This window comes from Labeo rohita, chromosome 3 (assembly GCF_022985175.1).
Source record: "Labeo rohita strain BAU-BD-2019 chromosome 3, IGBB_LRoh.1.0, whole genome shotgun sequence".
NCBI lineage: Eukaryota > Metazoa > Chordata > Actinopteri > Cypriniformes > Cyprinidae > Labeo > Labeo rohita.
The window spans coordinates 33,642,943-33,667,351 of record NC_066871.1 but is presented as its reverse complement, the minus strand read 5'-3'; the positions used below and the strand labels follow the sequence as shown (position 1 = coordinate 33,667,351).

The window sequence follows — 24,409 nt, the reverse complement described above, 5'->3', positions numbered from 1 at the left end:
AGTAATTTCTATACTTTTTAACCACAAATGCTCATCTCGCACCAGCCCAACTTCACGCATTATGTAGTCAACGTTGGAAAAGTCACGTGTGATGAAAGCGGAAATACCGACCCAAAAAGTGAACGTGCAAAGAAAGTCAAATGCCCTTTACAAAAAAAAAAGGTAAAACACTGATGATGGACAATTTTGAAGTTGGAGGAGAAAATAAGATGGAGTTTTTCACCCTTACCTACCTTTTTGAACCGAAGTACACAGTCGAAGAGCTAATCACGTGTGGTGTTTCCAACTTTATTATGCAATGAGTCAAGTCACATATGCACATCCCAGAGCTAGTTCAAGATGAGCGTTTGTAGTTTTATTTTAGAAAATGATAGATCGTTGTGCTAGATAAGACCCTTATTCTTTGGTTGGGATTGTGTAAAGCCCTTTGAAGCTGCATTGAAACTGCAATTTGGACCTTCAACCTGTCGATCCCCACTGAAGTTGAAGCTATATGGATAAAAATCTGGAATGTTTTCCTCAAAAACCTTACTTTTTTTGACTGAAGAAAAAGACATGAACATCTTGGATGACATGGGGTGAGTAAATTATCAGGAAATTTTTATTCAGGAAGTGAACTAATCAATTAACGTAATAAACACAAGCTACAAAATGATATAATTTATAAATCAGAGCAGTATTTGTCTTGTAACAACACTTAAGATCTGCTGAAATGCATTGCATCAAACCTAAAAAGCTGACAAGCCTTATCAGTATCTGTAGGCTGTACCTGTTATAGGAGCAGGATCTGGTTTACAGGCATGCCGTGTTGAATTCAGGGGACTGGGAGGTTTGGGAGCAAGAGGTGGAGGTGCTTTCACTGGTTTGCCTGGAAGCTCCACACATGGCAGGCTCATATCGGTTTCACTGATGCGGAGTTTCACTGTGTCCTGAGTCTCTAAAACTGATGTTCCATCTAGGCTGCTGTCAGATGCTGCGTTTGGCTGCTCTTTCTCTTTTGGCTTCTGCCGTCTCTTCACTGTGTCTGACTCTTTGAGGTTGAACTCCGGAACTTCAGGGGTTTTGGCTGGTTTGGCTTTCTCTGGCAACTCTGAAGTGGTCTCGGCCTTGAGAGGCCCGCCAACTTTGGGTCTCTGTTTGATAGTGAGGTTGCCTTCCTCCGCAAAGGGGATGCACTCACTGGAGCTGTTCTGAGGTGAGGATGAGCTCTCCAGGCCTGAATCCTTCGTTCCTTCCTCCTCCTCCGTGTCAGACTTTGTCGCTCTGTCGGTATCTGCTTTGGTGGATACTGGGGTGGATTCAGTCTGACTCACAGGTCTACGCTTGGACGCTTCGTTGGTACTGGAAACAACAGTAGTGGTGTCCTGAAGGAGCTCTACCGTAGGCACAGGTAGGACTGTTTCTAATGCAGCCGCAATGCTCTTTACGTTTCCAGGTCTGCCATTCTCAACTCCTCCAGAAGGTGATGCTGGAATGTCAGAGACAATTTCAACACCAGTGCTGCTGCTGCTGACGGAGCTAAGGCGTTTAGGTGGTGGTGGAGGAGGCCCTTTACGCCGAGCCCTGATGGCGAAAGAGTGGCTTCGGCCGACGGACTGCTCAGGGGCAGACTGAAGACGTGCCAGCTGGCCACGGGTAGGTTTGCGGCTCAGTGTGGCATAAGAAGGCATGGCTATACTGGCTAGATGAGCTGCTTCATCATCATCGTCTTCATCCGGTTCACCATCTGACAAAGCATACCGGGAAAGACTCTGTGTCCTCTTCTTAGTCACGCTAGGAGAGTGACGGTCAAGCGTGGCACTGCTATATTGTGAACGTGGATAATTGAGGGTTTTATGAGCAGGAGAGCCTTGTGGAGAAGGACCAGAATTCAGTTTGGGTTTGGCAGGCACCGCTGGGTATTTAAAGCCTGTGGATGCACTGAACGGCAGCTGCTGTGGTAGCTGAGGACGTGGGACCTGGTCACGGCCTTCTGGAATGTTGCGCTCTTTAGCAGGACTGCTGTCTGGGCTCGTTAAGCTCTCTCGGGAACAGCTATAAGGGGTCACAGCGGAAGTGGAGGAAGGGGTGCTTGGGGGCTCCTGAGAGCGTCCGGAGCCTCGAGAGCGCGTGTCAATGCTCTCCTGACTGGAGGACATACCTACTGCGTTCTTGATGGCCAGACCATCCTGACAGCCACTGTAGTGGGAGGACATGGCGCTCTGTAGCTCAGTACTCAGCTCGCTGTCCTGGAAGGTCATCATCTTGGGCGTGTGGGGCGAAGGGAGGTCGCTGCAATCAGGAGGTGGCTCGATAGTGACCAGGTCGAGGGCTGCGGGGGTTTTGCGCCGCAGTGTGCCCTGCCCTGATTCCGCCTGCAGAATAGCCTTATGAATATCGCACAACTTCTTCACTGCAAGCATCATTTTCTTCTGATGGCCTGTCAGAGACACACAAACGTACACTGACTTAACACTGTACTGTCACACATGAATCATGAATTTAATACAACAGGATACACAGGATATGTATATTTGATACTGAATATACAATAATTTGGAAAAGGACTTTAGAACAATAAGATTTAACTGTGAGTGGGACTTCCCAGAGTTAAGCCAGAGGAATAAAAATGAAAATGCCCTAGTCAAGGTCATGGCCAGTAAGAACAGAAACTGGAAGAGCTACCCAGCTGGAATGTGATTGGCCTTCAATGTTGAAATGTGGTTGAAATAATGAAAGATCTTGTTTCAGCGATGAAAAAACATTCAAACAATGTTTAATGCCAAATGGATTTAAAGAGTAACAAAATACTTATAACACACTGATGAACTTTTAAAGGGGTCAAATGATGCCATTTCATATTTTCCTTTGTTTTTGGAGTGTTACAAGCTGTTTGTGCATATATAAGATCTGTAAAGTTGCAAAGATTAAAGTCTCAAACCCAAAGAGATATTCTTTGTAAAAGTTAAGACTCAGCCACACCTTCCTAAAGTGGCTCAAACACGCCCCAACATTATTGTGTAGTTTGCATAACACAGCCCTGATGTATACGCAAACAAAGGCATTGTAACTATTATCCTATATACCTGTAGTATTGTTGTAGCCGCTGTGTGTTTCGTTGCGAAAGTGAAACTACTTTGTTTGGTGTTCCAAATGAGTACACAACTAGAAATTAGTGCTTAAGTTATATTTACAACACTATTCCAGAGCAGTACAAAACAAATATTCGAGTGTGTGCAGCGCATTTTACAGAGGACTGTTTCCTGAACCTGGGAGAGTAGACTACAATGCCAGCTGTGCGCACTATAAAGTGGTGCAGTTCCAACTTTGCACTGGCACTTCCGACTCATAGCCTGTTAGTACGTTTTCATATTTAAAGAATTTGCTACTGGCTATTTAAATGCAAGTTTTGAGAAGTGTAGAGTAACTGTCTTAGCACACTGAGTCCGAAATTCTCGTCCGAAATTTTTGCACGTTAAAAAAATAAATACAACCTCACTTTGTGTCAGTCACATTTACACACGGCCTCTGAAACGTTCGTCTGCAATTTTCTGCATTTTCACATCCGTAGCAAGCATTTTGATAGGAAAGAATGACGAATAAGAAAAAAAAAAAGAATTAAAAACGCATACAAAAATTTCGGACCGTGTGCAATGACCTTAAGGCTTGTTATTTGACGTTTGTACAATCACAAATGCAGATATGGCGTTATGTTTATGTGACACAACGCAACACAACACATAAAAGGACAGTATGAGTCATTATAATCAGTTATTATGTCCTCACTGGATGCAACAAATGCCTCATTTATAAAGGGTTTTATTGTTTTTGTCTCATCACGCTGGGACACGGCATCACAACATGGTAAGGGGCGTAACATTTCTGTCACATGCTTGAGGTTTTCGGCCAACACAACGCACTGGATAGCTGGCTAATCAGAGTACACCCACGCTTTTCAGAACGATGAGCTTTGGAAAAATTGACGTGTTTCAGAAAGGCGGGGCAGAGAGGAGCAACAATAATGTACAGTATGTGAAAATTAATGTTTTTTGAGCCTCAAAACATGTAAACACATTGCATTATACCAAATTCACAAAATAATGTTCTTTTTAGCAACATCATATGACCCCTTTAACAAAGATCTGTACAAAGACATCGAAATTACATTGCAGTATCAGAGTTGATTTGATTTTTGAAATCATTAATGACCATTGGATGACCATCTGAACCAGTGTGAACAAGTTCAACCTACTGATTTAAAAGAACTGATTCAGAAGTATGATTTTCTTACATATTATGCTTGCTTTAGTTTTTGAAAGAAGGTTTTGTTGTACACGACGGCAAAATTTTGCCAATTAAAATTTTCAAGTACAGCATGACGTAACCCCTATGGTTCTACTCGCCCTGCTTCAAGCAGGATTCAAGCTGGCATTTCCGGCATGGGAGGTAGGCAGGTAAACAAGAATCCACAGCCTCTAGCGTCAGTTTCTAGTGTGCCTCTTGAGATCAGGCAAGTGAGTCCTATCTGCAACGCTCTTACTAGATAGCCTTCATTACACTCACTAAACCTCACTCCTATCCGATTCATGGCACCAGTGTAACCCCTCTAGTTCTACTTGCCCCACTCCATGTGGGATTTGAGCTGGGGGTTCTGGATTGGGATACAAGTGTGCTAACAAGGACACTAAAGACTGGAGCCACTAGCATCAGTCACTAGTGCACCTCTTGAGATCACAAAAGTGAGTTTTACCAGCACAGCTCTTAAAGGATTAGTTCACTTCTAGAACAAAAATTTATTGGTATTTTACTCACCCCCTTGTCATCCAAGATGTTAATGTCTTTTTTCTTCAGTCGTGAGGAAATTGTTTTTTTGAGGAAAACATTTCAGGATTTCTCTCCATAAAGTGGACTTCTATGGTGAGTTTGAACTCATAATATGTAGTTTAAATGCAGCTTCAAGTGGCTCTGAACGATCCCAGCTGAGGAAGAAGGGTTTTATCTAGCGAAACGATATTTTCAAGTACAATTTATATACATTTTAACCACAAATGCTCATCTTTTCTAGCTTTGCGTAAACTTCTGGTTCAAGACAGTTAAGGTATGTCGAATAACTCCCATCCCATTTTCTCCCCCAACTTCAAAATCGTCCTCCATCACTGTTTTACCTTTTTTTAAAGGACGTTTGACCTTCTTTGGATGTTTACTTTGTAAACACTGGGTCGGTACTTCTGCAGCGATGTAGAACGATTTTGAAGTTGGAGAATAAAATGAGATGGGAGATTTTCGACATGCCCTTACTGTCTTGAACTGGAGTGCACAAAGCAGGCATGCACATCACAGAGCTAGACAAAATGAGCATTTGAGGTTAACAAGTGTATAAATTGAAAATTTTTTTAGAAAATAACCAATCGTTTTGCTAGATAAGACCCTCCTTCCTTGGCTGGGATTGTTTAGATCCCTTTGAAGCTGCATTTAAACTACATTTTGGAGAGGTTCAAACTCATTTTGGAGGTTCAAACTCACGGGCACAATAGAAGTCCATTATATGGAGATAATTCCTGAAACGTTTTCCTCAAAAAACACAATTTCTTTACGACTGAAAAGAGAAAGACATGAACATCTTGGATGACAAGGGGGTGAGTACATTATCTGTACATTTTTGATCTGGAAGTGAACTAATCCTTTAATAGCTAGCCTCTGTTACAGTAAAGAAAACAACATTTTTAAACTTCCAGTCATTTCTAGTGTTTTTTTTTTGGCTATGGTAACCCTTATCTAAACTACAGCACCACAATGTACTTCAATTACATGTTAAGGTTAAACTCACCTAGTTTGGTGATGCCAATCTCCTGCAAGTCTTCCCATGTGAGATCTCGGACGATGTTTATCGAGTCATAGCCATTCTCAGAGAGTTTCTTATGATACTGAGGCAAACCTATGGCACTCAGCCACTCCCCAAGATCCTGCTAAGAGACGAGTTTTAACTGTGAGTGAACTGAAGATAACTTCATGTATAGTGTATAACAGTGGTTCTCAACATTTTGTATGTGTCTCTTATCTGACACACTCAGTTCAGTTCGTGGATATTTCTCCTAACGAGCAGATGATCTGAATCAGGTGTGCTAAATAAGGGAGACATACAAAATATGCAGAGCTGTAGGTCCCGAGGACTGGAGTTGAGAACCACTGGCGTATAATGTACATTGACTTACTGGTATATACTCTGGCAGCCATTCTGGAATGCTGAGGTTGCCGATCTCCAGAGAAATCTTCTTACGGTGGCCTGGTTTAGTCACACCAATAGCTGTGAGATCCTGAAAAAAATGCCATAATACTCAATCAATATCAACTCCATCTGCAGCAACACTGCAGTGTCACTCAAAGCAACCAAACACTGGCACTCCGAACGTACCTCTGGGGTCATTCTGCTGATGGTAGGCACATCATAGCCAGCGTTGAGGAAATTAGCAGTGTACTGCTCCAACTGAAACTCACTCAGCCACTGATAAATGGCCTCAGCGTCCTATAACAGAAGACATGAGATATGACAGGTAGCAAACAGAATGCATGATATTTTAATAGACAGTTTAAGATATTTTATGGCAAAATCTGAATTTTACTTTGTACTCTGCTATCTACAAAACATTTGTATTTTTACAATACAACTTGAATGTGTGATATCAAAATATGATCAGGACTATCTGTAAAAGTGTTTTCTGACCTTGCCCTCCAGCAACTGTTGAGGACGCACAAACTGTTGAGAGAAACCCTGCTCTCCTGCTCTCTGTGTGGGCAGCACAGGTCTGCGAGGAACTCCTTTAAAACAACAACATGCACAAAGACTCACTTGAAAGCATTTTCAACAGCTTTGAATGAGCTGGTGTTTTGCCAATTTTTATGTTGATGTATGAAGCCAGTTATCAGAGGAACTTGGTTTGATATTTTATCTAATGCAGTAATGTTCATACATTTTATGTGTCCAAATACTATCTAGACACAAACTGTATAAATATCCATAGGGAACTCTTTACCTGTGGTTGTGTCTGGAAGTTTGTTATGATCTGGCTGTAGTAAATCCACAACAGAGGGTGTTGCCTGTATAAAATGAGATAAAATGTCAGAAGAAACCCTAGCAATAAAACTTCAGCTCACATAGGAATCATATTTTCCTTTTAAAAAGTAACTCTTGAAGTTGTGTTTCCTTCAGAGTGAATGTTTACCTTGCTGGTGTCCGGGCTGGTGGTGTGTTGCTGTGGTCCATTGGGGGCGCTGTTGCTTTCTGTACTCTGGCCACTGCCTGCACTGCGGGTGCTGCCCACACTGCCAGTGCTGCCCACGCTATTCCTGTCCCCAGCTGCGAGAGAGACACAGGCGTTAGTCCAGAGAGCGACTGCAATCATAACTAATATTACTGCGATTATGCCATCACAGCAGCCATCTGCACTGCCATGCCGGTGTGCCACTCCACAGCTATGAGGACACTGTACCCACTGTGCCAAGGGGCTGGATTTCTACTCAAGCAGCAGGCAGGATGGGGTGGGGGTAGCAGGGCAAAGCCACAGGCATGTGGTGATGGGGTTTACAGATGACAGCACACAACCTACAGTATGTTCTGCTACGGGAGCGGGAGGGTTCGCGGTATGCTAACAGGGGGTTAACATCTGGAGACGGACACACCAACTGGGTCTGTGTGGTGTCCGACAGGCCGGGTCTGTCTGTAGCGGGGAGGGGGTGACAGCCAGTAGGGGGGCGCAAGGGAGGAGCGTTTCAGAGGAGGGGAGTGCAGCGATTCTTACCAGCGCAGGAGTTCCGCAAAACCCACACGTCCTCCATGCTGGGGGTCATGTGCTGGGACAGACTGCTGGGAGGCCCACCTAGCAGACACAAACACTTTTTGGGCCACTGGCCTCAGGCGTGTGGGCGGATAATAAGGGTGTGTGTGTCCCAAATCAGGGGCTTCAGATGAGTGTGTGCCACTGCATAGTGTTTACAGTATATGCAAAGACAGCCTTTCTACTATCTGTCGTACAGAAGAATCATGAGCCCACCCAGGGTCAATAATCAGCCGTTTACCCTAACTGCCAATGACTTATTATATACAATTGAGGTCAAACGCTTACATACACCTTGCAGAATCTGCAAAATGTTAATTATTTTAACCAAAATAACAGGGATCATACAAAATGCATGTTATTTATTATTATTTATTTAGTACTGACCTGAATAAGATACTTAACATAAAAGACGTTTCCATGTAGTTCACAAGAGAAAATAGTAGTTGAATTTATAAAAATGACCCTGTTCAAAAGTTTACATACACTTGATTCTTAAAACTGTAAAAATGATCCACAGCTGTGTTTTTTGTTTAATGATAGTTGGTCATGAGTCCCTTGTTTGTCTTTAATAGTTAAACTGTCCACTGTTCTTCAGAAAAATCCTTTGGGTCCCACAAATTCTTTGGCTTTGGTCAGCATTTTTGTGTATTTAAACCTTTATTAAAACAACTGAAGGACTCATATGCAACTATTACAGAAGGTTCAAACATTCACTGATGCTTTAGAAGGAAAAGCAATGCATTAAGAGCCGGGGATGAAAACTTTTTGAATTTGAAGCTCGGGGTAAATTGAACTTATTATGTCTTCTGGGAAACATTTAAGTATCTTCTGTAGCTTCTGAAGGGCAGTACTAAATGAAAAAAAAAGAAGATATTTAGGCAAAATAAGAAAAATGTACACATCTTCATTCTGTTCAAAAGTTTTCACCCCCAGCTCTTAATGCACTGGATCTCAAAATCATAAAATCATTGTTGGAAAAGGGTCAAATTCACAAAAATGCTGAAAATCAAAGAATCTGTGGGACCTGAAGGATTTTTCTGAAGAACAGCAGGCAGTTTAACTGCTCAGGACAAACAAGGGACTCATGAACCACTATCACTAAACAATGAAAAAAAAAAAAAAAAAAAAACAGCTGTGGATCATTCACGTAACAACACAGTATTAAGAATCAAGTGTATGTAAACTTTTTTTTATAAATTACATTTATATATAATACATATATAATACATTTTTATAAATTCAATTATTATTTTCTCTTGTGGATTAATATAAAATATCTTATTCAGGTCAGTACTAAATAAAAAAATATCATGCATTTTTTATGATTCCTCTTATTTTGGTAAAATAATTAACATTTTGCAGATTCTGCAAGGTGTATGTAAACTTTTGACTTCAACTGTAATTATGAATCTTCTGGTTTAAAACCATAAAATAAGTGAAGTACTTAGTTCAAAACACCAATTCAACATGGTTATTTAATATATAAACCATTTATATAAGCAAAAATAAATATTTTGGTTTTTCAGTGATATATGATCTTGGTCAAACTGCCCACCCCTATTAATCAATGGAACGGTTTTTGTTATCTAATGATATGTGAATATAAGCATTTAAAGCTGCATTACAAAAGATTATTTTGATTTAGAATGAACAAATGACATAAAATAAAATTAAAAATGGTTCTTGTTCCATTTCAGTTTTATTTGTTATGAGCCATGTCAGTATTTGAGAGAAACTGCAGACTTACGATACATTATTCGCTAGTACATGTTTACGTCATGTCTTTTAAGGCAGAGTAGAAAGTCTGGCTGCTAAATCGACCGTGTGGCTGCTGAGAAGGGGTTTAAACCATCTTATCTTAAAAAAGTGGCAAATGGTTCACACTTTTCCACTGCATGCTACAACTCGGCACAGCACGGCTTGGATCACTTTACTTTGCTTCTGTTTGCTTTTCCACTGCAGTGTAGTACCGCTTCAGTGTGGGCAGAATTATAGACTGATTGTTATAAATTGCGCTGCCACCTGGCCTAATGGTTGTTTAAAGCAAGCCATTTAAAAAAAGTTGTGTGAACAAACGATACTGTGGTGGCTGTTGCTGATAGTGACGATTCTTTCTGACCAGTCAGTGATCTGCAGTCTTTACACGTCACATTTAGTATTGTTACAGCTCGCTAGGTACTAGGTATTGTACACAGTGGAAAACTCCCCAAACTGAGCCATACCAAGCAGTGGAAAAGTGCCATTTGAGTAATACCCACTACATTCATACCCATTTTGAAATGTCCAAGACCACGTTTAGCGAGGGCGCAAGTATACTGCACACATACCAGTCACTGGTATAGTTCAGAAAAGTGATTTCAGACCAACTAAACAAACTGATCTCTGATGTCAAAAAGATTCAGGTTCGCATCGATAGCTTTAGGCCTTGTTTACACATGGTATTAAATTTTTTTCTTCAATCCAATCACAAGTGGACAATGTTAAAAACAGGTGTAAATAAATTCCACATTCAATCGCTTCCAGAGGTAGTCAGAAAGCATTTAACCTGATTGCCTTCGTACTCTAGATGCTCATTTGGTTAAATGCATTTGAACAGCCTGCTGGCCTAACATTTTGGGACATGTTGTAAGAAACCAAAACAAGTGATTCAAACCTTCCTGCATTGTACCAAAACAAACAGACCGCAGCTGCTTTCTTTATCCTTTTTAATCCTTCCTTTTCCAATCACTCGTAATTCCCGTAACAGGCTCGTTCAGACGATAGTATTCATTTGATGCATTTTGCATTTCCGAGAAACTCCGAACAGAAGCGGTCACATTTGAAAGCCATTTTAAAGCCAGGTGGAATCAGTACCAGTCTTAGCTGACCATATGTGATTGGACTACTGAAAACTCATACCAGGTAGAAACGGGCGAGAAAGCACCCTTAGAGGTGGGACCAAGTGTGAATACCTGCGTTGGCACTCAGACCATTGGCGTGTGGGAGGACCAGGTGTGGGTTAGTGGTGTACAGAGTGTAGGAGTCGTCAGTTTGAGGGGTCCCGCCCCCGCTCAGACTCAAACTGGGACTGAGGGGGGACCTGGAGAGCAGCTGCTGCCTATGGGTGGGCAGAGAGGCGTGTCGTAACAGGGTGCCCCCTACAGGACAACACACATATGACAGGAGCAGGGTTAATGCAAGCGGATGGAGGTTAGAGATGAACATTTATTACATGGGAAGCAGTGGGACGCAAGAAAGAGACAAGTCTAGGTTACCTGTCAGCATGTTACTGATTCAGTAAAGAAACAAATGTTATTTGCAGGGTTAATGGCTGTAAAAAAAACCTGTCAACCTGCTACAATCCAGGTTATTATTGTACCTGAGCGCCGGCTGATGACCTCAACTATGGAGGGAGGGAAGTAGCCGATTCGGTCTGTTCCCCTCTGGGTGTCATGAATGTGGCCCTTCCAGCGTCCATCCACATGCTGCTCTATCACCTGCCAATCACAACACAGCAGAACACATTGACGTTACAGTGATCTCACTCATACTGCTGCAAACGCAACCTTCTGGATTTGTAATCCAGCCGTTTTTCACGTCCTTGACAACCAGTCAAAACAGAGCAGGAGGTCGAGAGTTCAGAGACAATGCATGATCTAAAAGCTTTTGAAAGTTAGATAACATAACTCCATCCGCCCACTCTAAGCAAACACGCATAAAGCATATAATAGCTGCAGGCCCGACAACAAAACAGCAGCCAGAACATTCAGCTCATGAAATACATCTGAACCCTCCAGTAAACGACTCTACTTATGCCCACAATTTCCTGTGAAACAATGCTGTGTAAAAATGTACGTTGGTTCAAGTTCACAAATAAACACTTGTGAATGTATCTTCAGCGCCCTCAAAAAACCAAGGCGATGAACAGAAAGAACTCATGGAAGGAGAATGAGAGAGAAAAATCTGGCCTCAGTTCAAGTGAAACTGCTTCTGAAATGTTATTTGAATAGACTGGCAAGGAACACAGGGCTTTGGTATAGTACTTAAGAAAAGCACACACACACTGAGTGTGAAGAGGTTTAATGAAGTCATTTCATACCGTGATGACGTCACCGGCGCGTATGGTGAGGGCCGTGGGGTCGTGAAGATTCCAGAAGTCTTTCAGAGCTCTGACCTGAAGAACTCCTGTAGCTTCTGAAAACACACACACACACACACACGGATATCTGTGTCAAATCAAAACACAAGAAATTTGCATAGTTCACTGAGTTCAGATACTAGAAGATACCACATACTGTACGTTACAGTACATTGCTAAATTTCATGAAACTGTTCAGCTCAAAATAAAAAAATAAAAAAAAATTACGTGTGCACACAAACACATTGGTTTCCAAGTTTTATGGGGACTCTCCTTAGGTGTAATGGTTTTTATACTGTACAAACTGTATTTTCTATCCCCTATAAAGAAAAAAACCTATAAATACACACAAATCCAAAGTTCTGCCATGAAACTCCAAATGGCGCAGTCCGATACGTCTAACTCAATCTGATATAATGACATCATTATCACATAGCACAGCTGATTGGTTCTCTCCTGTATTGGTAGCCAATGAGCTTGCTTCTCAACATTCCAATATATGACTAGTGCGTGCTGTAGCAGTTGCAGCGCACTTCAGAAACCCTCCACCTTCCCCAGCTCCACCTGTAGCATATAGATCTGCTACGGGGTGATTCATGTATACTATATGGGGGTTATTTCATATATGTGACCCTGGACCACAAAACCAGTCTTAAGTAGCACGGTTATATTTGTAGCAATAGCCAAAAATACATTGTATGGGTCAAAATTATGGATTTTTATTTTATGCCAAAAATCATTAGGATATTAAGTGAAGACCATATTCCATGGAGATATTTTGTAAATTTCCTACCATAAATATATCAAAACTTAATTTTCGATTAGTAATATGCATTGCTAAGAACTTCATATGGACAACTTTAAAAGCGATTTTCTGAATATTTTGAAAGCTGAAACTGAAAGCGCAATATGGCATTATCCCTTCATCAAGCCTGTTTTCACTGAGCATTGCGAAGCAAGCGACACAGCAAGCGAAGCACGCACTTCGTTCAGGTGATCAGCACGTGATCCGATGTTTTCCACCCTGACAACGGCTCAGTTCACACTAAATGCAGTACTGAGTTTTGCGTGTGTTTGGGAACGCAACGGCCACCAGTTATGCTTTACTTTTACCGCAGATGATTACAGCTTTTCACTAGATGCATTTTTGTAAGCCTGTTTTCATTAAGCTTGAGTTCTCTTTTAAAATAAAAGCTCTGCTGCCGTTTCCATCAAAATAATAGCTTAAAAGTGCAGTATGAATTGCTGACAGCTAGCGGCTAAAATGGGTAATGTTACTGCAGTCTAAATTCTAAATATCTCTTTCAGATGTAGAAGTTAGGAAAGAAGCACTGTAATTACCTACTGTAGTTTAAAGCAAAAATAATATAACTATGAAATATTCATTTTCGTTTATTTTGCAGTGCAACAGTTTTTATAATATATCGATATTATTGTCATTTTTGTTTATTATTATTATAATATTCTAATTTGTTTGGCTTCCTAAAACACCTGTGTGAATGTAATTCAAGTTTTCTTATTTAAGAACATGGGTTGGGTCTCTTAATTTTGAACTATCAAAGTGCATTAGACAGAATAATTTAACTTTAAGATGTACAAAATTTTCCATTTTTTTCCCCAATTTGTCTTTCATTTGTCTTTACAAATACACATTATTTGTGTATTTCCTTTTGTCACTTAAAATTAAAAACGTAGACACAAAATTATAATATTAAAATCTATTACTGTATTACTGTAATTTATACAGTGCTTGATATTATGTAAATACATTTCCCAATTCTATTTTTTTAGAATATTTTTTAGAGAATTTGTTAGAGAAATGTTATAAAAATGCAAATGCAAAAAACATAATGCCAAGTTCTGTCATGAAACTCTTGATTGCACAGGCTGATGGGTCCTTACACAAACTGATGATATTCATAGCTATAAACTACTTTAAGGTGATTGGTTGTAAGCGTTTTTCTCTTGGAATTGGGCTACTTTAACACTGTTGCCACGGGTTGTTTTTCATGTGAAGTGACCCCAATAAAATTATATTTGGAACCCTTATATTTTACCCCCCAGATCCAGAAATTTTTACTGGGGGACCCCCCTTGAAACACGACTGGGCTAGTTTATAGCAGCAATTGGGCTGGTGAAAACCTGGCAACCCTTGAGTTTTTTTTCTGTTCTTCTGAAACCCTCCACCTCCCCAGCTCCACCTGTATAGATCTGCTCTTAAATACTCACAGCATCATATCAGTATATGTATTGGCAGTAGCAAGTTCCTGTACTCGCTTTGCAGCAGCGTAACAGATCTATTCCATCATGACCAAACACATTAACACTGTCATATCAATTACCATGCTAAAATCTTCAGAGTGTTGTCATAGAAATAGGTTAATGTTCCTAAAATTAGTTTAGTGAGGTCCTGCCATCTGAAGCTCTCAGCGTGTAATTTCTGTGATTTTATTCCAGTGGAAGGAATGTGCTGACACATGGACACACAGCAGGCTCACTGAATCAATAATTAACTCTCTGAGTCTGTCAGAGGTTTAGGGAAGCGTTGTGGCCCACATACACACACACAGAGCAGCTCTGGTTAAAGCAGACGGGCCTGTCTGTGCTCATTATGATAAGAGCTGTCTGTTTACTGCCTGAGTTCAAAGACGACACAAACAGAATGAGTGTCTCATATCAACATTCACTTTAAATATTTATTTATATCCACCCGTACAAAGCGGCAATAAATACTGCAGATGTTACAGAATGCATAAAGATCACACGTCAAAAGTTTCACATTTCCACTTATTAATGTCAGGCACATGCGTCACACTGACATAGCGTGTTTACAAAGGCTAAGACCTTTTAGTGTGGACCGAGTCTGTTTGACGCTACACTTCAGAGTTGGAAGTTAAGTAAAGTTAATTCCACAAGTTGTATTGTGAAAACTGTGTCAGAACACAAATGTTCACATATGACATAAGTTCTAGTGGGTGGGACCCCTGTCTTATGTTTCATAGCAGGGCCCCACAGATTTGTGGTGTGCATCTGCACACAAACACACACAGGAGATGTCTTTTGTCTCTTTTACGCACTCAAAACTAGCCAGAGAAAGCAGCCGGTTATATAATCCTGAGTTTAAACAGCTGCTTAATAAATGGCAGCTTAAATGTCTCCCATAACCACTTACAAAGAAGCCATTCCTAAACACACACTCACACACAAACTTGGCCATATTCACACTCTCACATACTGTGTATAGTTGAAGTCAAAAGTTTGCATGCACCTTTTGCAGAATCGGCAAAATGTTAATTATTTTACCAAAATAAGAGGGATCATACAAAATGCATGTTATTTTTTATTTAGTATTTACCTGAATATGATTCTTCACATAAAAGACATTTTTGAATTTATAAAAATAACCCCGTCCAAAAGTTTACATACACTTGATTCTTAATCAAGTGTACCTGAATGATTCACAGCTGTGTTTTTTTGTTTAGTGATAGTTGTTCATGAGTCCCTTGTTTGGTTTTTCAGCATTTTTGTGTATTTGAACCCTTTCCAACAATTACTGTATGATTTTGAGATCAAGTGAGGGATTCATATGCAACTATTACAGAAGGTTCAAACACTCACTGATGCTTCAGAAGGAAACACGATGCATTAAGAGCAGGGGGGTTAAAACTTTTGAACAGAATGAAGATGTGTGTATTTTTCTTACTTTGCCTTAATATCATATTTTTTTCATGTAGTACTGCCCTTCAGAAGCTACAGAATATACTTACATGTTTCCCAGCAGACAAAATGAGTTAAATTTACCCTGATCTTCAAATTTTCACCCCCGGCTCATAATGCATCTTCTTTCCTTCTGGAGCATCAGTGAGCGTTTGAACTTTCCATAATAGTTGCATATGAGTCCGTCAGTTGTCCCCAGTGTAAAAAGATGGATCTTAAAATCATACAGTTATTGTTGGAAAGGGTTCAAGTGTATGTAAACTTTTGAACCGGACCATTTTCTCTTGTGGACTATATATAAACATCTTTTAGGTGAAATATCTTATTCAGGTCAGTACTAAAAAAAAAATTAAATAAATAAATAACTAAATAAATAATCACATGCATTTTGTATGATCCGTCTTATTTTGAAAAAAAGAACATATTGCAGATTCTGCAATGTGTATGTAAACTTTTCACTTCAGATGTATATGCAGACAAACACACAAATACACACACTATAATTCACAACACAGCTTGAGGAGGTAAAATACAGTCAGTACAGTGTTAAAATAAGTTTCAGATTGCATCTCACCTCGTAAGAGCTGCTTGATGTCTTTGCTGGCGTGGCATGCGGTAAACTGGTTGACGATGTCCAATGCTGTTTGATTGTAAGTGTTACGGATATTGACATCGATCCCATTCTGCCATTATAAGAAACAAACATTAGGATGTGTAAATGCTGTCTGTTGATTAGCAGAAGCGTATTCAATGTGGGAAAAACCTAATTATTAATGTATCTTCACTCCTTAAATGATTCTGGATTCACGCAACAGAAAAACACAAGACATAAATATATTAGCTGTTTTGCTTGTGAAACAATATTCTCAAAAAGAAGCATATGACAGGATGTTCCATTTCATTTTTCTGAAAATTCAGTTGTGCAGCAGAAATTGCATAGTGGTTCAAAGGCTAAAATTAAAAACACTTAATGTCTCCAAAACACAGATGAACTTACTTCCAGGAGTAGCCGTACTACCTCTGTCTTCCCATAGAGGGCGGCCTCATGGAGTGCTGTGCCAGCTTTAGTGGTTCTGTTGATGTCAATACCTGCTTTTAGAAGAAGCCTGAAGACAGAGAGAGAGAGAGGTGGAAAGTCAATGAATGGACTGGCGGCAACAGTCTACTACTACTACTCCACAGAGAGGAGACGACAGCCTCTTTAGCATTCTGTGTTATATTTACATACCGAAGGGCTTGTAATACACACAGACTTGTGGAATTTACACACACACACACACACACACACACACACACACATATATCAGGCGGAATCAGAGACGCTCATCTGTCGGAATGCTGGATGGAATTTCAGTGCAGCACTGGGAATGCCAGGCATTAGGATGGGATCTGTTAGTTTGACAGCCGTAAGAAACACACCATACAGACATCTCATGACCGTGCAAACTAAAAATGAACCACACTGCACAAATGTCACTGTGTGAATTTCTCAAAACCTGTCAAAATCATCTCCAGATTAGATTTGATTTTTTGGCATTGTGTTCATGATAATTAAGCACATACTCGGCTTTAAATTCTCATTCTCACACATATGTAAATGTAACATTTTTGTGTTTTTTTTTTAGATTGTCATAACTAGCATAAACTAGTGCAATATAATAAATACTTACATGAGAGTATATAACATATACTAATTCAAATATTTATGACATATTTTACCATTTAAAATGAGACTCACTGCAGAAGCCCAATTCTACCACAAAAATCAATACATGACTCATGACATTAAAAGTCAAAATTATGAGATTTAAAAGATGAAATTCTTATATAGAAAGTCGTATTTAAAGGTGAAGTCCACTTCCAAAACAAAGATTCGCATATAATGTACTCACCCCATTGTCATCCAAGATCTTCATGTCTTTCTTTCTTCAGTCGTAAAGAAATTATGTTTTTTGAGGAAAACATTTCAGGATTCCTCCTCATATAATGGACTTCTATGGTGCCCCAAGTTTGAACTTCCAAAATACAGTTTAAATGCAGCTTCAAAGGGCTCTAAAAGATCCCAGCCAGGGAAGAAGGGTCTTATCTAGCGAAACGATCAGTTATTTTCTAAAAAAAAATGTACAATTTATATACTTTTTAACCTCAAACGCTAGTCTTGTATAACTCTGCGTGAACGCTGTGTATTCCGGTTCATGACAGTTAGGGTATGTCGAAAAAACTCCCATCTCATGTTCTCCCTCAACTTCAAAATTGTCCTACATTTTAACTTTTTTTTAAAGGACCTTCTTTGCATGTTCACTTTGTAAACACTGGGTCAGTACTTCGGCAATTTTGAAGTTAAAAAGTATATAAATTGTACTTTTTCGCTAGATAGGACCCTTCTTCCTCGGCTGGGATGGTTTAGAGCCCTTTGAAGCTGCATTTAAACTACATTTTGAAAGATCAAATTCGCAAGTAACATAGAAGTTTATTATATGGAGAGAAATCCTGAAATTTCTTTACTACTAAAGAAAGAAAGACATGGACATTCTGGATGACAAGGGGGTGAGTACATTATCTGTAAATTTTTGCTCTGGATGTGAACTTCTCCTTTAAGAATTACTTTTTAATAATGAAAATGTAGTGATAAATGTGCTTAAATATCATAAAAATAATGCTACGATGCTTCCAATTTTGTTAAATTTTCATGAGATAGACCCCCACAGACGTCTTTTTAAAACTGTAAATCTCAGTAAATCAGACCGCAACAATATGACGATAAAGAGTTTGGTACAGGATGTGCTGTGTCTTCATAAGTAAGAGTGATGAGTCACAGCAGCATTTAATCTACTCAGAAATGCACTCATCACAGATGGATCACACATATTTAGAAAGCCTGAGACACTCCTCTCCCTCAGGACGATCTTGCGGAGGGACGTGAGTCAGAGAGAACACTGACTGTCTGTTGGCACACAGACTTTCCCAGTCTGATCCTCTGTTGTGTGGTGTCTGCCTGTCGTACTGCTGGGATGATGCAGCGGGTGTGTTTTATTACAAAACACAAAATGCTACTCAACTATAGTCAAAAAATGTCTTATTTAAAGGAATCATTATCATTATTGCAGCTCTGATAAGCTCTGGTAAGGAGTCATCTGACTAGCTTTTTATGAAAAAACTACCAACTAAGCACATAGCTTAGTGTCACATAAGTGTCACATAACAGTATTGAGAAGCATGACATGATGTGTGTTTCGTTGTGTTATTCAAGTATGTTGTAAACATCACTAAAAGTATTGAGAAATGTCATGCAAGCATGTTAAGAAGAATCATAGAAGCATGTTATGAAGCATCACTAAAGCCTGTGTTACACAAGACGTGTGTGGCGTTTCCCGCACCTCTTGTGATGTTAGGTGTTATCTAAGAGTCAATCCATAATTAGGGGTACATGTCATGTCCATGGACAGTTTTACTTATTTTTCAACAACCTTTCAGTTAAAGCAATGATCACTTTTATATCAGGGGTCATTTCTAATTTATTTAATACAAAACTCCAACACATACCCATCTTTTATCCTGCAAAAATGGCATATTCTGTACTGGAATTTGCTGTTTTTGTGCTGTCCGATTTGGTAAATGTGAGGTTTTGCTCTTCAGATTAGCTCTAAAATACATGTATATACACTGCCCTCCAAAAGTTTGGAAACAACCCTGGCAAAGTGTGGTTTTGGACAATATCAGCATAAATTCTTATAATTTTTTGGTGCAAATACATTAAAGTAACTTGACATTATCATTGAAGACCAGCAATAATAATTTTCATTTTGCTTACATAATAATGGCAATATATACATGTCAAAGTCACACATGCCCCTTTGTCAGCTGTGATGCCTGGTTACTGGTTTAAACTTGGCCCAGGTTTTTAAAAGGTTTTTGGGTCAGCACACCTTAATAGCTTCAATAATTGATTGCCAATTAAGTTTACAATACAATGAATTTAGGCCCAGATTATGCAGAGCAGTAATAGCTGCTAATGCTGGATATTTTGATGAATCGAAAATGTACGTTTTTTTCTGTGTCAGATCCATACAACCCCTCTATAAATCAGCAATGGTTTGTTCCAAAGTCACATGTCCAACATCAGGTGATGTAATTTCCTTTTTTGGAGAGAAATTTGAAGACAGTGTGGTAAATCATAATTTCTCCTTTTTAATAATTTATTGGTATTGTTGTCTGCACATAGAGTAGATAACTGACCGTCAACTGTGTTATCAACATGAACTTTCGTCATATATTTATAAATATGCAGAGAAAGAATATAAAAACATAAGCTGATCAAGGTCATGTACTAACTAGTCCAAGGTCAGCAGTTTGCACAAGGCCCAAAAATGGCTGAAATATCAACTGTGTTACCTGTCAACTGTGTTACCCATCAACTGTAACACAGTTGACAAGGATTAACACGGTTGACAAATTTGGCAATTTGTGCTCTAATCACAGTCACACTTTCTATGAACCTATATAATATTATAGATTTGACATATATCTATGTCTGCTTGGCTGTTAAAAATGAACAGCCAAAATGAACTGAAAAAGTTAAGATAAAAAGTTTAAACCTTAAGTTTTCTCTTTTTCTTCTAATGTGTCCTGTCAACTGTGTTACTCTTGTCAACTATGTTACTTTGTCAACTGTGTTATGTGTGGTTTTTATGTCATAAATGTGACCTAAATTGTCATAAAAAAAAGATGGGGACATCTTTGGAGATGAAAGTCTTGGGTAAGGATGGTGAATAACACTAAATTTAGCATACTGTGGATTTATGTTAAAGAAAAGTTCCATCCTTCATTACAGCCTCCCACAAAATGCCCATTATGAAGCCCTAAATTCATATTTTCAAATCAGTTTGACAGATATCCTAAAAAACTCTGGTAAACAGACTCAAAAACTTTCAAACAAATCTGTTATCAAACATGTGGTACTTCATTCATGTTTTATTTGACACAGCATTTGTCAGTAACACAGTTGACAAAATAATGAATCAAATGTTATTTTTCATTAACATTTTAAAAAAGGCATTAGAGCTTAAGCCTGCCAAATAATTAATTTAGCACATTAAAGGGGATATATTTTTCAACCACCTAGTTTATTTATGAAAAAAGAAAAGATTTCCTGACTTTTTGGCTGACATGAAATATACCCCTAAATATAGAATGACTCATAAGCGTGTTGTGAAGCATCATTAAGCATGACGTGAGCACAATGTGAAGCGTCACAAATGCGCATTAAGCTTCACTAAGAGCAGGGGTAGAAGAGCCGCTGCCCTGCAGTTTAGCTCCAACCTTGAAAAAACCCTCACCTGCCTATAGCCTTAGTAATCCTGAAGACATTGATTAGCTTGTTCAGGTGTGTTTGTTCAGGGTTGAGCTAAACTCTGCTGGACAGCGGCTCTCTAAGACTGAACTTGCCTACCCCTGACTAAGAGTGTTGTGAAGTGTTATGTAAGCTTGTGGTGAAGCATCAAGTAGTTGTAACGCAAGTTTGTTAAGAAGCATCATGTACGCGTGCTGAGAAGTGTCACATAAATCACTTGTGTCACTTTCATTATATGGACTTTCATTGCATTCACTTTCATTATGTGGACTAGAGATGGATTATTGTTCTTTCTTGTGTTCATCTAAAGAAAAATCAAATACACCTGGGACGGTATGACTTGCTATGAAGCAATAGTGCACTTTGGTGCATCAATATGGAAATCAACTGATGTGTGTTCACAGATGTGCCTCACAGATCGGTTCTGAATGTGGGTCATCCAATCACAATGTATTATGAGGGTCAAGTTTACAGTATATCAGCAGTGTTTCTGTACTAACATCTATGGAAAACACCTTAGCTGGAGAATCAAATGAAGTGTAAACACATACACAACTCTCCAGAGAGACAGGGCAGTTGGACACAGCTGAGACTGATGCCTACAGATGCACTACACACAAAAGAGGTTTTCAAGAGCTCACCGGATGACGTCCTTGTGTCCGTTGCGTGCGGCGAGGTGCAGAGGAGTGTTACAGTTTGAGTCTGATCCGTCTTTCCGATCTCCCTCTAACAGAGACGCAACCATATTACTGCTCAACAATAGCTGAGCCACCTACAAAAGAAAAAGAGAACTAAATTACTTGATTACTCCATTATTCTCAATTGGCCTCGTTCCTAAAGCACAAACAGGACATTATTATTAATTGAATCCATTATTAAGTAAATTGTGGCTTTAAACAGAATATGTAGTACACAGATGAGCTACAAACACTTCTGCTAATGCCATGTACAGTTTTTATTGTTAAAATGAACTCAGAGCAAGATTTTTGAATAAAAGTGTAGAGACAGAAAAGGAAAAGGCAGGAAGATAAGAAAGGTATGAAAACACACACACACACACACACACAGAGGGCTCTTGGGAAGGTGAGTGTTGGCTCTCGGAGGCCTCACAGGTGACTATGAGGTCATGCTAATGTGTCCCAGGGACCATTAACACCCAAAAACATCTGGGCCACAAACACTAATGGTGTGTGTCCATTGGAGGAGAGTCAGTGGAGCTGTAGACGTTTCAAATAATTTTCTACAGTTTGGAAGTCAAGCGTCAGGTTTGCACTAGGGATTGTGGGATAGTGTAGAGTGAAGTGGAGCAAACAGTGAAAACGATCAACTTTATGCAAAAAGAAAAATGCTGCACAGCAGCCAAACGTTGTGAGGCGAGCCAGGTTTTTGATGTCTGTCACTGTTTCTGACGGTGGACTTTTTTTTGTTGTTTGTCCTGAACAGTTAAACTGTCTGCTGTTCTTTAGGAAAATCCTTCAGGTCCCACAAATTCTTTGGTTTTCCAGCATTTTTGTGTATTTAACCCCTTTCCAACAATGACTATGATTTTGAGATCCATCTTTTCACACTAAGGAAAAATGAGGGACTCATATGCAACTATTACAGAAGGTTCAAACATTCACAGATACACCAGAAAGAAACACGATGCATTAAAATGCATTAAGTTTTGAATTTGAAAATCAGGGAAAATGTAACTTATTTTGTCTTCTGGGAAACAAGTATCTTTTGTAGCTTCTGAAGGGCAGTACTAAATGTAAATTCTGTTTAACAGTTTACATCCCCCGGCTATAAATGCATAGTTTTTCCTTCTGAAGCATCAGTAAGTGTTTGAACCCTCCGTAATAGTTGCATATGAGTCCCTCAGTTGTCCTCAGTGTGAAAAGATGGATCTCAAAATCATACAGTCATTGTTGGAAAGGGTTCAAATACACAAAAATGCTGAAAAACCAAAGAACCTGAAGGACCTGAAGGATTTTTCTGAAGAACAGTAGGCAGTTTAACTGTTCAGGACAAACAAGGGACTCATTAACAACTATCACTAAACAAAAAAACACAGCTGTGGATCATTCAGGTAACAACACAGTATTAATACAGCGTATGTAAACTTTTGAACCGGGTCATTTTTATAAATTCAACTATTATTTTCTCTTGTGGACTATATGTAAACATCTTTTATGTGCAATATCTTGTTCAGGTCAGTACTAAATAAAAAATAACATGCATTTTTACGATCCCACTTATTTTGGTAAAATAATTAACATTTTGCAGAATCTGCAAGGCGTGTGTAAACTTTTGACCTCAACTGTAAGTAAACACTTGACTGACACAAATAAAGTTAGCATTTTTCCATCTATAAATATACACATGATGGCTCTATTGATCGTATATTAAAAGCGATCACAGGTCATGCTGAGGACAGCCTCACTGCTGTGCATTTTAAAGACACACCCAAAGCAGGCAGTACCGAGTGGATTTCTTGCGCGTCAGCACACACGTAGGGCGAGAAAGACATTATCCAGTTGCTTCAGCCGCACCCTGATACCTCAATACAGCAGCTGATTAAATACCACACATACACACACCACCATTAAAGTAACACCTCGAAATGACCTAAATACACAGCTGAAGTGAAATCACACACCACTGGGCATGTGTGCGCGAGAACATGTGAAACAAAGCAGCTACTGAAATCTGAGCTCTCATTCACTCGGTACATGAATGACACACAAAAACAGACAGGAAAACAAATCACAGTCAGGGCAGATGGAGAGAGATGAGGAAAATAATTTTGTAGCATACAGACGGGTGTCTCCATGAAGTGCGTCCTATCTGTAAACTCATTTAAATGGTCAAGTACATAGTCAAATTTCTCCCCGAAATCAAATTTTGAGGTTAAATATGACCGGGATATGTTCTTATCAAATTTTCTGAGATTCCTCCGCACATCAGATGTAATTTATGAGATCACTGTAACCATAGTGACAGTGATGTAACAAACGACATCTCGTGTAAAGAATGAGCACAAACACACTAGTACTGAAATACAGATAAGTCCCTATAGAGATGAGCTCACTGACCTTCGCTCGGCCAAACTCACAGGCCAGATCCAGAGGAGTCTTCTTAGCCTTGTTGAGAATGCACGGGTTCGACTGGTGCTGCAACAACATCTCAGACTGATAAACAGAGAGAGAAAGAATTGAAGAATAATATTTTATTGTACCAACTCTGAGACATGAGACAAAGAAGTACTCATAAAAACAGGCAGATTATCTCTGATCCATCACTAGCATACACAAAAACCCATCTGGGGTCACTTGTTGATGTCGCAATGCAGATATCACATTTCTTTGGATTTCAGTGAGGTGATGTCAGATGATTTGCAGGTGCTGTATCCAACAACACTGTTTCTCA

General features: G+C 39.4%; 1 protein-coding gene across 1 annotated transcript in view; it reads right to left on the bottom strand.

Moving 5' to 3' along the window:
• Positions 1–749: 749 nt before the first annotated feature.
• LOC127162727 (caskin-2-like) overlaps positions 750–24,409 on the bottom strand; it is a 71,433-nt gene continuing 47,773 nt past the window's right edge. Inside the window, exons 6-20 of the mRNA XM_051105592.1 lie at positions 24,076–24,171; positions 21,640–21,770; positions 16,646–16,754; positions 16,223–16,331; positions 11,893–11,987; positions 11,173–11,290; positions 10,766–10,951; positions 7,776–7,853; positions 7,200–7,333; positions 7,011–7,074; positions 6,701–6,795; positions 6,392–6,502; positions 6,192–6,293; positions 5,807–5,942; positions 750–2,419 (exon numbers count right to left, since the gene is read on the bottom strand). Coding sequence (XP_050961549.1) covers positions 750–2,419; positions 5,807–5,942; positions 6,192–6,293; positions 6,392–6,502; positions 6,701–6,795; positions 7,011–7,074; positions 7,200–7,333; positions 7,776–7,853; positions 10,766–10,951; positions 11,173–11,290; positions 11,893–11,987; positions 16,223–16,331; positions 16,646–16,754; positions 21,640–21,770; positions 24,076–24,171 — 3,234 coding nt within the window. The remainder of the gene's footprint in view (positions 2,420–5,806; positions 5,943–6,191; positions 6,294–6,391; positions 6,503–6,700; positions 6,796–7,010; positions 7,075–7,199; positions 7,334–7,775; positions 7,854–10,765; positions 10,952–11,172; positions 11,291–11,892; positions 11,988–16,222; positions 16,332–16,645; positions 16,755–21,639; positions 21,771–24,075; positions 24,172–24,409) is intronic.